At 44.7% G+C, this 14,866-nt stretch overlaps 1 protein-coding gene across 1 annotated transcript in view; it reads right to left on the reverse strand.

Annotated features, from left to right (window-relative positions):
• The window catches only part of CFH (complement factor H), a 72,272-nt gene that overhangs the window by 45,990 nt on the left and 11,416 nt on the right, over positions 1-14,866 (reverse strand). The window contains exons 2-4 of the mRNA XM_019530570.1: positions 14,194-14,379; positions 6,524-6,629; positions 4,587-4,663 (exon numbers count right to left, since the gene is read on the reverse strand). Of these exons, the coding sequence (XP_019386115.1) occupies positions 4,587-4,663; positions 6,524-6,629; positions 14,194-14,379 (369 nt within the window). The remainder of the gene's footprint in view (positions 1-4,586; positions 4,664-6,523; positions 6,630-14,193; positions 14,380-14,866) is intronic.

Raw genomic sequence — 14,866 nt, forward strand, 5'->3', positions numbered from 1 at the left:
ACCCTGCTGGGGTCATTTGACTCCAGTACTCTTTCCTGCCATGGCAGGGGGTCGGACTTGATGATCTGCTCAGGTCCCTTCCAACCCTACTAACTGTGAAACTATGAAAGTTAAAACAGTTTCAGAGCAATCACAGGTTAAAGGAATAGTTCCAAGCTTTGCGTCATGACCCCATTTGCAGTTGCAATGATAAAAAATGAGGTCACAGAGCAGATGGGCAGTACAGCAGATGTGGGTTGCAATCTCAAGACTTCCCACCCTGCTGCTCTCCCCCTTGGGCCTCTGTGGGAGAGCAAGGCAGGGAGGCTCAGTACCACTGCTGGGATCCCCACACCAGCTACACCACCATGTACAACTCCGTGCCACTACTGCTGCTGCTGTCAGGCAGGCAGGGGATGCCTAGCTATGGCAGTGCAGCTGGTGTTGGGCCCCTGGAAGTGGCACTAAGCCTCCCCACCCCCTCATGACAGGTCCTGCCCTTTGGGCTTGTCCAGACCAAATTTTGAATGTATGCTGGGTAACACAGGGTTAAGTTTGAACATGCACAGACAAGCCCATGGAAAATTACAAGCATGCCCAGCATATGCCCCCTGTACAACCTCTGGCTTGTCAGTCAAACTCTTGTTACTGTGCACATGCTCAGCTCTGAAGAATATGACATAAGGAGACTAGAAATTTCTATAAACAAAGCAACCTGATTGGCTACCTAGTTGTCTTAAAAGGCTTGGAAGCCCCCGCCCAGGCGGGGAGAGAGGGACCACACTCGACCCAGAGAGCAGAGACTGCCTTGGCAGAGACTGTCTCATGGGGAGAGCGATCCGTTCTGAAAGCAGAGGCTGTCTTGACAGGGACTGCTCTTCAGGAGGGCTTTAGCCCTACTTGTCTTTTCACTGTTGCCGCTTCGCAAGTCGTCTTGACTTCGTCTTTGTATTGATTCTCTGGCTACCAAACTGATCTCTGGCATCGACTACTGACCACGATCCTGACTGACCCAACCTACTTCGACCATTGACCATGGCACCGTCGCATCTTTCGGCACTGACCTCGGCACCTCCATTGATCTTCTCATCCACGTTGGACTTCTTTCATTGTGTTACAGTTTGTTAGTTCGTTGTTTGTTCTCCCGATACATGAGCTGTTGACCAGTCCTGGGACTATTGAGTTGGGCAGCCGCACCTAGCCTCCGGGCTAGAAGCAAGGGCTCAGCTCGAGAACCCCGTGGACCAACAGACCCCTTTGTTGTTCATTTCCAACTCATACTGTAACTGAACAAGCAAGCCTCCTGCCTACGCTACACCACCATCAGTGGCGTAAATAAATAAAACCCATTTGTTTTGAAACCGCACGTCTCATACTGCTCAGACTCCTCGCCGCTAATCCCGTCTGTTTGTTCCAAACCGCTCAGCCCACCATGACCTTGGGGCCCTGTTCCCCGACAGGGCTGTGGAGGCTATGGGGTGGAAGGCAGCAGGAAGCATTTACCTCCTCTCAAGGGCTCCACTCTGCCCCTGCCAAGGGCTCCACTCTGCCTGTGCCACATATGTGGGGGAGGCAGCAGGGTTAGGGGAGCTGCACCCTGTGCTTCACTCCAGCCATAGCAACTGCCACCTCCTATGGGCAGTATCCAGGGCTCAGGAGCTGAAGGGAAAGGGGTGGCAGGAGGCTGTGGGCCATGGCCTTGGTTCCACAGCCCTAGCAGTTGGAAGCCTCCTATGACAGGCTTGGGAGGGCAGGAGGCCATGGGTTATGAGTGAGGGGCACTAACAGGGCTGGGATCATAGGGGACAGTGGGTGGAGAGAGAGGGACACTGGTAGGGCCAAGGGGATGTGGGTGGGGAGTTGTTGGCACCAGCAGGGCTGGGAGGCTGTGGGTCAGGAGTGAGAGGTCATGCTGAGGAAATGGAGTCATAAATGGGGTTGTGCTGAGGAAAAGATTGGGAAGCACTGGGTAGAGGCTTAATACCAGACCTGCAGAACTGTGACTTGCCACTAGAGGGTCTAATGAGGAGGGGCATGGACAGGAGCCAGGACTCTATCCCTCCTCTGGGATGGGAGAAGAGAGGAGGTGGTGGCATAAAGGTCGGGGTGGAGAAACCACCATATGGCTTCCCTCAATCCACAGCCAGCAGAAGCCAGCTGGGAGCTATGACTAGGTGGGGAGAAGCCTGTTTGAAGTGAATAGGCAGAGGGGACAAGTAAAGAGAAGGAGTGAAAGAAAAAGAATAATAAGAAAGACCAAAATCGTGCACATACTTCACTGAATTGGGATTTGGTCAAGGGGCTCTCTGCATGCTTGCCACAGTAGATCAGAGCTGGGACACAGTGAGCATCCTGCATGGGTTGAGTAAGTGCTGACAGAACCATTTCAAATGAAATGATTCAATGCAAATGAATACCATGGGGGAGGAGAAGCTGAGCCAGAGTTCAGTGGCTCACAGCTTTGGGGAGAAGCAGGTGTGTGGGGAGAGAGATGGTTGCCCAACACTAAAAGCCAGTTCCCTGTGCTCATTAGTAGTTAATTGGTTTTTTAACTGATCCCCTTGTACAAGCCAATTGAATGTACAGGGGTGCTAGAGCAAGCCCCAAACTAGTAAGCTGCACTGAGGCACTAGGACTAGTCAGGCGTCCCACATCTTTGGGGCAGGAGCGGGTGTTGGCTTGGGGCTAGAGCCATCCCCTGGGTGGTAAAGTTCAAGGAGGTTGAAAGTTTGCCCATGGAGCAAAGGAGTATGAAGAGTGGGGAATGGTGCATCCTGGGATGCTGGAAGAATCAAATACAGCATTTTATCTCCCTGGAGCAAACTAATAATACCCTGGAATGACCTGGGCAAAACAGATCAGAAATAACCTTCTTTTAAATTGACATATCTTTAAAATGTTTATGTGGTTTTTAGCATGGTTAACACGCTTTAATGGATGAGTGCTACCATTTTAAGTGTTTTTATGATGGCTTAAAGGTAACCTGTAACATCACCCTTATTCTCAGCCATGAAGCCTCAGTCCTTTTTTAAGAGTATCCAAACAGACCTCCATACTACTATAATTAAATATGTGGTTACAACGCTTTCCTGATAGGTGTGGAATCACTAAATTATATTTGGGGCAGAGATCTGAAGACAGGTCTCCCACTTCTCACCACCAACTACTGGAGATCCTGAGCTGGGTTTCTCTCAGTCTCTCCTATTAAAGTTGTTCCACCCTGTAGCAATGAACTATTAATTGAAACTGGGGCTTGAAGGTGACCCTCCATTTTTCCAGCCCTTCCCACCCAAAAATACATTACATATCAAACTGTTGGGATTACAGTTTACCAGAAATACCTAGTCCTGGTTTGCTTTGATAACTGGCCCATCAATAGGACTCCACTGGGCATCTACAGAGTCAGGTCAGAGTTTATCAGGGATTTGGAGGATTTTACACATGCCTGAATGATAGACTTGCGTCCCTAATTTCCTCTACTGTCGACTTCTTGATGTTAACAAAAATGAGTAATATTTTCTCTTATTGCCTTAAATCATAGTAACATTACAATGCATTATGGAGTCTTGTGAATTGTTTTTATTGAAGAATAGCTACCATATTGGCATTATAACTTTAAAGAGACAAATTAAGAAAAAATATCAAGTGGGATGGCTTTAAGTTAATGTGGTTTAAAATATGTTTGTTGTAAAATATGTCACCTCCTGTGTAACTGGACACAAGTTCATCCCTTGGTAAGCGTGAGGTAACTTACCTTGCAGTGGTCACTTCTACACACTCAATTATGGCACATTAATAAACTGTGGAGCATATTTTTCTGGAGTTTATTGCTCCCAGGCATACTATTTGAATGTTCACCCAAGAGCAATTAACGCTGGAGCAATAAGCTCCACAGTTTATTCATACTCAGCATGTGGAGCCAGGTTAAAGCAGACCGAGCTGGCAGGGGACTGGCAGGTGGGGGGAAAAAAATCAGTCTGCCAGCCCGGCTGTTCCCCCTGGCTCAATATGCTGCAGAGGGGCTGGCTGGGGCATGAAGGAGCTTCAGTATGGGGGCCGGCAGGCAACCCCCACATTGAATCACCCTTATGTCCCAGCCAGCCCCTTCAGCATCTACATGTATGCTGCTGCAGAGTTTTTTACTTCATAGCAGGATAGTTCTTGTTAATACTCTAGGCTAATAGGGGTACATGTGTAGATGATGAAACTGTGCAGCTAAATGGTCACCTTCACAGTAAATTCCTTGTGTAGCTGTGTCCAGTAACAATGGAATAAGCTACTTCATACTTACTACAGAATTGAAGCATGTAGTCAGGCAGGCAGGTAGCTGCCATAGAGAAGCTATCATGCTGTAAATCCATGCTCTGTCTTACCTTGTTTTACCCTTTTAATGCAGACCCTAAGAACAACATTAAGGGATTATACCATCCTAGATCTTGTTAAATAGTAGCTTACACCATGAGTATTCATACTGAAACTAGTGAGACTGCATATTAAGTCAGGTACAACTGCAATGTAAGTAAAGGCATCTGTTTGTTCCTGAACAGTTTCTGGCAGACTAGCTACTAGTCAGCTTGACAAAGGATTAAGTATTGCATTCCACTTACCTTCACAGTGAGGCAAATCATTGCTCCACCCATCTGCCAGACACTCACGGACATATCTTTGACTTAGCATCCGGTACCTTAACAAATGAAAGAAAGCAGAGTGAATAATTCTAAAATGCAGAAGAATCATTATGCTGTTATCACCCAAACAGTACAAGTAATTTCCTTCTGCTCTAATACAGATTAACCCACAATGTCCTTCTAAAAAAGAAATGATTCTTTTTCCCCAGCTTCTTCTCAGTTTTTGTTAATCTTCTTATTCATCATGGCATCTAGGAGAGGTACTAGTACAACCTCATTGGGTGTGTATAATCATTTGCTGCACCTTGTCTACATTCGTGTGGCTTACTAAGCCATGTGAACATAGACCGGAAGCAGCATGCACAGGCACTCACCAGCCCCAGGAGCCACGTAGGGAAACCGGAATAAGTAACTCAGGGTACAGTAGGTGTGATTGGGTCTGCATGGGGGGTTGCATGGGGGTTGGCTGGTCCAGGATGGGGAGTTGACAGGACATTGCTGGGGTGGAGAATTTGGAGGGGTGGTTGGTTGTTCCATGTGCAGGAGTAGTCCATCCAGCAGTGGGGGAAGGGTAGACTTCAAAATAACCTACTCAGGGCTGGGGGGTGAGGGCACATAGGAAGAACACAGCTCAGGTCTGGGGCAAGCACTTGGGTTTTCCCTGCACTAGGGCTGTGCTCCAAACATTTACAGGTGTTTGAGAGAGTGGTTTAGCTCATTCCCAATATAAAAGTTAGTTTACTTCCTCAGTTAAACTAATTTAGATCAAGCTCACAATTTTTTTTCACCCAATTTAACTCCCCAAAATGTCTGCACAGATGGGCATTTAGGTTAATCTAACTGTAGTTATGACAACCTAAATATAGCACCTGTGCATATCCATTGATAGAGGCCTGCTAGCTCCAGGCTTAGTAAACTGAGTAAAAATAAACGATGAACAGAATTACAGAATCTCCTAAAAAGTTCTTATTTGAAAAATTTCTCTCTGATATTCTTGTATAACAGAAATAATGGGCTGTGGGTCAGAGGACTAATATGCTGACCTCTGAAACATTAAGTATCAGAGTGACCCAATGACTTTTTCAGCAGCATTTCATTAATGTAGAAAGTGGTTCTGGTCAGATATGATGAAGGATGGTTTGCATTTGAAAGCTTGTTTAACTCTATCCTAAGTACACAGTTGATCTAATAAAATATATATATATCACCCAAAGAAATCCTTGCCTGTTTGCATTAGTGTAGAAACAAATGATTCCAGAATGCAATGATTGCATTACAAATGATTTTTCTGGTTTACTAACTCAAGATTCATCACTGAATACACAAACATCTAGTTCTGTATCATAAATCTCCATATTAAATAAGTCAGCTGTAGCCCACTTAGTTTCAGGCAAATTAAATGCGGTCCTCTTCTGAACATAAATTTGGTTGTCTCTGAGTGCATCTACATGAGATGCTAGAAGCTCACTAAACCAATTCTACTGCATATTAGCATGGCATAGCGAAAGCTGCACTAATGCACAGTAGAATTAGTTTACTGCATGTTAGCATCATGCAAAAGACCTGTGCTGGTACTACTGCACAGTAGCACCAATTATAGTGCAGTTAGTACCTGTTATTACAGGTAGTAAACTTAATGTACCACAATTATGGCATTTAGTGCAGTGTAGGTGTGCCCCCTGATGAACAAACAAAACAATGTGATAGAGAGAATAGTGTTGATGCCTTTATGGAGCTCTAATATCTTTTTTTAATGAAGTGGATTCACTTTCAACTTTGCTTTTCATAACTATACAAAATATTAAAATAATGTAATATGATTTCTACAATGAGAAGGCTTAACTAGACACTTATTCTACTTAAGTCTTACCATCTATGTTATACTAATTTCATACTGAATATTTAAGAAAACTCACCCATCATCACATCTGTATTCAACACGAGCACCAAATACAAATTCAGTTCCTTCTGTAAGGTCAAAGGAGCCAAACGGAATGTCTCCAGGATGCCCACAGGGCTTGTCTGAAAAAGAATTGGGAAACATAGTACAGTAGTACTTAACTTTTATCTAGTAATGCGAAAGGTGGCATTTTCACTGTCTGACAGAAACTTTATCTATGTAATTTAGGATATTTTGAGAAATTTTCAGCATTCACAAAGTATTTTTGACCACAAGATGAACATGAGCCTTCAATGCGATGCTGAGGCTAGTAAAGCAACCAAAACGCTGGCGTGCATCCATAGATGCTTCTCAAGCAAATCCCGGAATGTCATTCCTCCCTTGTATTCAGCTTTGGTGAGGCTGCAACTGGAATACTGCATCCAGTTTTGGGCCCCACAATTCAAAAAGGAGGTGGAGAAGTTTGAGAGAGACCAGAGAAAAGTCATGTGCATGATCAGAGGTCAGGAAAACAGTCCTTACGACGATAGTCTGAGAGCTATGGGACTCTTTAGCCTGGAAAAGCGCAGGCTCAGGGGCGATCTGATGGCCACCTATAAGTTTATCAGGGTGACCACCAGGATCTGGGGGAACATTTGTTCTCCAGAATGCCCCAAGGGATGACGAGGTTGAACGGTTATAAACTCCTGCAAGACGGTTTCAGGCTAGACATAAGGAAGAATTTCTTTACTGTCCGAGCCCCCAAGGTCTGGAACAGCCTGCCATTGGAGGTGGTTCAAGCACCTACATTGAACACCTTCAAGAAAAAATTGGATGCTTATCTTGCTGGGATCCTGTGACCCCAGCAGACTTCCTGCCTTCGGGTGGGAGGCTGGACTCGATGATCTTCCAAGGTCCCTTCCAGCCCTAATGTCTATGAAAACTAGGAAATCTATGATTTTTTGAAAAATGCCGCCATTATAGACATAGGATGCTTTCAGACATAAAAAAATGCCAATGATTTAAACTTTGCATGCTCCCACACCAAGCCTAGCTCCTACTCAGAAGAGGCATTGCATTAGTTGGACCCAGCTTGCCCAACATTTGTATAAGTCAGGAACTTCAGTGGGGGGTTTTTGCCACTTTTATGTAATAGCTGATTGAATCAGCTACTAGATAAAAGCACCAAAAAGCACCATTAAGTGCCGAAGCTATACAGACACTGAAGAGCCAGGTCGAAGTCATGAGCTTCTTCTACCGGTAAAGTACATTTTTTTCTTTTTTTTAAAACATCTGTAAGCAGCCATAGTGATCTAAATGACCAATTTTAAGCATGATTTCAATCGCAAACAGGACATCTCAATTTAAATAATTAATTTGAATAAATTACACTTAAACATTTTAATTATCATATAGAAAAGTTAATTCTTATCGATTAGAAATCAGTAAAACAGGCTGAAAATAGGGCCTTTATGATAAATGGCACTTTTTTGCTAACCAAGGGAACATAGTCATTCTATGCATTCTTATTTAAGCCTGGTGTCAGTAACCTAGGGCCTGCAAAGAGGTCTGATGAGTTCGAGCCAGCATGGAGCACCAATGTCATGGAGCTGCACCATACCGCCCATCTTCTCTGCATCTGCAGCATCTGAGCTTCCCTTCCTGCAGAGGGGTTGGAAATCTGGCAGCTGGCTGCTAACAGTAGGGGGAATGGGTAAAAGACGGTCTGCAGTAACAGCTGGATCACAATCCCCTGCCCATACAGGCAAAAGGATGCTGACTTCTCAGTTAAGTAATTCTAAAACTCACCACTTCCTCTGATTCTTGGTTTCTCATTTTTAATGTTTGGAAAATAGTATACGATGAATTTCTCTCTTACTACTGTTTTATTCTTCTTCTTCACTTTTTATATGTGATTTTTTTATTTGGATTAATGCAACCCCAAATGGGAGCATCATTCAAATTTTATACCATCTTGAAGAGGATAGTAGGGTAGTAAGAAGTATACTATAGACAAGAGTCAGGATAAGTCAGAATACAGACTGTTCCAAGCAAATACCATGAGTAGTAACAGGCAGCTGAGCAAGGACAAAATATATGTGTGTCTACATAAATACCAGAAGGCTAAAAAATAAGATGGGTAAACTTATTAAATAAATTTTATAGATTTCATAGACATTAGGGCTGGAAGGGACCTTGGAAGATCATTGAGTCCAGCCCCCTGCCCCAGGGGCAGGAAGTCAGCTGGGGTCACAGGATCCCAGCAAGATAAACGTCCAATTGACTCGTGAAGGATTCCAGAGTAGGTGCTTGCACCACCTCTGGCAGCAGTCTGTTCCAGGCCTTGGGGGCTCAGACAGTAAAGAAATGCTTCCTTATGTCCAGCCTGAAATGGTTTTGGAGAAGTTTGTGACTGTTTGACCTTGTCATCCCATGGGGTGCTTTGATGAACAAGCGTTCCCCCAGATCCTGATGTACACCCTGTATATACTTATAGGCTGCCACCAGGTCCCCCCTGAGCCTGTGCTTTTCCAGGCTGAAGAGTCCCATAGATCTCAGCCTCTCATCATAAGGCCTATTTTCCTGCCCTCTGATCATGCACGTGGCTCTCCTCTGAACTTTCTCAAGCTTCTCCACATCCTTTTTAAATTGTGGAGCCTAGAATTGGATACAGTACTCCAGCTGGAACCTCACCAAGGCCAAGTACAGTGGGAGGATGACATCCTGGGATTTGCTGGAGAAGCATCTATGGATGCAAGCCAGAGTTTTGTTCACTTTGCCAGCCACAACATCACATTGGTGGTTCATATTCATCTTGTGGTCAATCATGATCCCCCAAGTCCCTTTCAGCCATGGTGCTAGCAAGTGTAGCACTGCCAAGTCTATAAGCATGCTGCAGGTTTTAATTCCCAAGGTGGAGACCCTGCATTTTTCAGAGTTGAAAGTCATCAGGTTTTTGTCTGCCCATTTTCTGAGCCTGTCAAGGTCAGCCTGGATCACCATCCTGTTCTTGAGTGTGGACGCTTTACCCCAAAGTTTGGTGTCATCAGCAAACTTGGCCAGTCCGCTCCTGACACCAACGTCCACATCATTAATGAAGATGTTGAAAAGGATAAGCCCAAGGACAGAGCCTTGGGGGACCCCACTGGTCACAGCGCACCACAATGATTGACTTCCATCAACTACCACTCTCTGGGTCTGACCTCAAAGGTAATTCCCCAACCAGCTGAGATGTAGCTGAGGCTGCAGTTGGCCTATTTTTCTATGAGATGATTGTGGGATACCAGATGGAAAGCTTTTTACAGTCAAGATCTTTGATGTCAGTCTCTTCTCCCTTGTCCAGGTGATATGTCACCCGATCATAGACGGAGATGAGATTGCAACAAACCCACGCTGGCTATCCCTCAAGAAGTTGCCTTCAGCCAGTTTGTCATTAATGGTCTCTTGGATGATTTTCTTCAAGAACTTCTGAGGGATGGAGTTCAGGCTGATAGGCCTGTAGTTCTCCGGATCTACTTTCCTCCCTTTCTTGAAGATAGGCACCACACTGGCCTTCTTCCAATCCTTCGGTACTTCGCCTGAGCGCCTGAGCACCACGAGGACCTGCAGCAGGGAGTGCCAGCCATGGGGCAGGCAAGAGTCCACTTTTCTCTGCACGGGGAAGGAGCCCAGGGAAAAGCTGAGCATTGGAGGAAAAACAGCCTCTCCCCCACCCCATGGCTGGTGCTCCCTGCTGTAGCCACTCGCAGCCCGCACAAGGCTGTCTGGAGCAGGCTCAGGCAGTCCCAGGCAGACTGTGAGCAGCTGCAGCAGCTGAGCATGGGGCGGGGGCACCAGCCATGTGGTGGGGGAGGAGCCACTTCCCCCTGCACTCCTTCTGTGCCCAGGGTCCCCCTGATCTTCTCCCCCCACACACACACACTTACCTGTGGTTCCAGTGTGGGTCAGCCATGTACTTCCAGGCCAGAAGCCCTGGCTGCAGTTTCTGGCTGAGGGGGCAGGGCCAGGCGGCTTGTTATTGGACTTTCCCTAGGTCCTACTGCCCTTGATTCCTGTCATTTTTGACAGGAAAAAGGGCAGAGAAGTATTAATTTTGTACATTTTTTAGGGGCCCCGTGAGCTTGTGGGCCAGATCTGGGCTGCGGGTCATATTTTGCCCACCTCTGGAGTAGGATTTGCTGGTCGAAGAGTGGACCTGCATGTTAACAATAGATAGTAACAGCATAGCATCCTGACCTGAAGTGGATTATTCCAGCCCCCTGTTCAGGGTCAGACTGATTGCTACATTTGGGATCAGGAAGGAATTTTACCCTGTGATCAGCTTTGTACAGGTTGGTACAGCTTGCTACAGGTTGCAGGGCTTGGTACCGCAGCACATTGAGCTTGGTACAGGTTGTAGGACTTTTTTGCCTTCACCTATAGCCTGGGGCATGGTCCCTTGAATTTTTCACGTGAATTTTGACAACCCTTGCAGCAACAGGATACTGACCACCATTTTCCCTCTGCTTTTTCTGCAGCAGGCTAGGGGTGTCCTCCAGGGTGGATTTTGTAGTTTTAGTAATAGGTTAGACAAGATTTATTCCAAATGCATGGGGTGGCTTGGATAGGGATGATCCAACCTTGAGCAGGGAGCTGTACTAGATAATGTCCAGAGGTCCCTTCCAAATTGATTTTTCTATGATTCTAGGCCTAAAAATAGATGTTGCTGAATTAAATAGATCAGTTCTGCCACAACGTGGATTCCATTGATAGTGTGGGATAAGGGGCAATGTGATCTTAGGAGGTGATTTGGGATAAATAGAGAAAGCCCCACTTTCCTTCTATCCCAAAGGCACTCCTAGAGATCCAAGAAGAGGGTCTGGGAGACTAGGGATCTCTAGGGATGGGTCTGGCTATGCAGGGAAGCCCTCATTTTTTCTTTTCCCCAGATGGACCCTGGAGATTCCAGGGGTAGGTCTGGATAAGCAAGTTCCAACATGGAGGCACAGGGCACCAGAGTCTCTCTACTCTCCTATCACAGAGCTAATAGACAACAATTGCCACAATAAAGCGGCAGAGACTCTTACTACTTTTCATCATGCCACTGATTTTCCTCTTACATGGCACAGCAAAGGGTAGGGACATCTATTTGCTCACCATTTATGGTGCCATAAAAAAAAATATATATGATGGCACACTTGAGGTGTCAAGTGACATGTTTCCCACCGTATGAGTGCCTGTAGACGTGCAGGGGTGCTGCTCCGACGCACTGTAATTGCAACATATCAGAGTAAACTTGATTAATCAAGTCTGCTAGAGCATACTAATTAGTGTACTGCAGCAGCCTCGACATCTTGTGTATTCAGCCTTGCTGCACTTCAAAATGGCAGTGAGGGCACTTTAACTAAAGCTCACTGAACGAGATTTAAAGTGGTGCCACCATCATTTTGAAGCTCGGGTCCCAGTGGGCTCTTGGAGTCTCTCTAATTAAAGTGCCCTCCCACCACCTCCATGGGTAAAGATGCCCTGTGATTCTAAACAGGAGGACTTAATGGAGTGAGAGAAAAATCAATGCTAGCATATGAGGCAGACAGACAAAGCTACAAACCCTGTCAACTAGATGCTCCTTCTCTACACGCTACTTCTACACTGAGCAATATAAAGACATGGCAGGAAAGACTAGAAGGGCTACCTGAGAAGGGCTGGCTGGAGTGGAGCTTCCCCTGAGCCAGAGGAAGGTATGAATTTTTACAAGGGGTCTTCATACCCCCTTAGAAATATAGTTAACTATAGTATTTTAATAAAGATTTTTATTTTTTCCCCACAAATTTTCATAGTGGTTCTATAAGTTAGGAATTTGAAATTATATAAGCAGATATCATATAAAAGAAGGGTCAGAAGATAATTAAAGAGACCATCTTCTCTGTGCATTCTTCTGCTGAGCCAGGATCATGCATACCCAGAGTGTTCCTGACAGAAGTTTTTCTAACCAGGTCCTGAAAATCTCCATGTACGGGAATTCCACAACTTTCCCACATAGCCTGTTTCAGTGTTTAAAAATACTTATATTTAGATAGATCTTTCTACTATTTAACCAAAACCTTCTTTGATTCAATTTTAGCTAGGTACATCTTGCCTGCAAGGGATACAACATAAAGAGTATTAAAAAAATATTATTTGTGGAAAATTACCTAGTTAAGATAATTCACTTTGATTCTGGAAAGAATTGACAGGAACCTCAAGTAAAATCCAAGGCTTCAGACTGGGGCCCAAGACTTCCTAAGAATGGTTTCATTTGGGTCAAGCATGTATGTATTTAAGCAAAAGGGACTCGCTAGTTTATGAACTATTTACTCAGGGTTTTCCATAATTCCACATAACTTTACACTTATGATTCTCTCTTTAAGACTATAAGATTATTAAACCTTCTATGCACAATATTTGGTCATATGCACAATCTGAGAAAGAAGCACAAGTGCACACTCTTAAAGAAAGAAAGCTGATACCAGGTCTTAAGGAAAGGCAAAGGAGAAAATAAGCATAGTGCATACTTCAAGAGGAAAGGACTTTTGAGGCCTTTTCCTAAAGGTGCTAGCTATGTTCACTCTGGGAGAGTTTTGTGACCCAGAGAGCTAATCTTAATTCTTGATGCTCCTAATCTACAAATATTAACCCTAAAAAAATTATCGTTGCACCATTAACAAAACAATTTTGAAAGAATTTAGGGTACTTTAAAGCCCCAGAAATGTAAAGTAGATGTTAATCTAAACTGTTCGTTATGAACAGCGTGTGGTTATTCTGAAAAATTGTTAAAAATCTTTGGTTTCTTTAGTGTCTTGGTCATAAACCCCTGCCGTAATTATGGGTGTGAATAAACATAATAATTAAAATGTTTCAAATGCCTTTGCCATATTTCAAATGGCAGCTGTACACACCTAACAAGCCTTCTGAAATGTTTCAGGAGTAGATGATACATTGGAAAATATTAACTCTTTAAATAAGTACTATTTTGGAGTGTTTAACTTTTGCTTATATTTGCATAGAAACAGCACATGGTAGTTGTGCCAGGTCAACAGCTAGAGCCAGAGCCAGATCTAGAACCACAGCAAGAGCCAAGCTTACCCCCTGTCCTCCTTGCTAGATCCCTGGTGGCCCCACCAGAGCTGGAGCTGGACCCTCCAGCCCCAATCCCCACTACTCCTCCCCCCAAGGAAAAGATCAGAGATTTGAATGCCCCTGCTTCCCCCCTCCACTCAGTTTCTCTCTCCTCTCCAGCTCTCAGATTTTCCCTCCTCTCTGCTTCCAGTTTCTGGGAAGGGAGAGTGGAGAGGAAACCAAGAGATCTGCTACAGGCTACTCTACCCTGGCTAGTATTAGAGGGGATGGCAGAATTGTGAAATATTCCAGGCAGGAATGGCACAGAGGCATGTGCGTGCCCCCCTTGGCTGAATGTTTTCCTTTTTGAAGTGTTGCCAAGCATGTTTCACTTGGAAATGTTTCAGTTGTTACTGCCTCCACCCTATAAGATTTTTTGAAACAAAAACTTAATTTTTCTTCCAAGCTAAACATTGAAAGACAAATCTTGGAATCATTAAAGTCAAAATTCCAGAGGAAATCAAACAGGTAAGAACTTCATGGCATTGCTCTAAATATTCATTTCAAGAACAAGGAAAAACTGCTTTTAAATCTTGCAGCTGAATGTTTGCATACATTTGTATAGATACTTACTTTGGCATTCTACATATGGCGGGGCATGTTGCCATATTCCATTATTACATTGGAATATAACGCGCCCAAGTTTTATGTAGCCAGGTCGACACACATAAGTTGCTCGAGTACCATGTGGGTAAGATTCCTTGTTCCATGTTTCTGTAAGTATTTCTTTTCTTCTTCTAGGAGGTGGGGTTTTACAGTCTAAAAATTAAATAAATATGAACAATTAAGTATTAAAATACATAGTAAATGCCTTCAAAATTAAAGAAAGGAAAAGTAGTAATAGCTAGGAAGGGAAGCTGGGGTGCAACATGTGCAGTTTCTTAATCTGAATTAGCATAGAATTGATGAGTCGGAAGAGACCTAGACAGATCATCTAGTCCAACCCCCTGCCATGGGCAGGAAGGAGCAGTGGGGGTGGCAGGGGTCGTAAGACCCCAGCTAGGTGCCTATCCAGTCTCCTCTTGAAGATTTCCAGGGAAGGCGAGAGCACCACCTCTCTGGGAAGCCTATTCCAGGCTCTGGCCACCCATACCGTGAAGTAGTTCTTCCTAATATCTAACCTAAACCTATCCTCCTTCAGCTTGTGGCCATTGTTCCTGGTGACTCCAAGGGGGGCCCTGGTGAACAGACTTTCCCCGAGTTCTTGCTGCTGGCCCCTGATAAGGTTGTAGGCAGCCACAAGATC

This window comes from Crocodylus porosus, unplaced genomic scaffold (genome assembly GCF_001723895.1).
Source record: "Crocodylus porosus isolate Cpor-Errol unplaced genomic scaffold, CroPor_comp1, whole genome shotgun sequence".
Taxonomy (NCBI): domain Eukaryota; kingdom Metazoa; phylum Chordata; order Crocodylia; family Crocodylidae; genus Crocodylus; species Crocodylus porosus.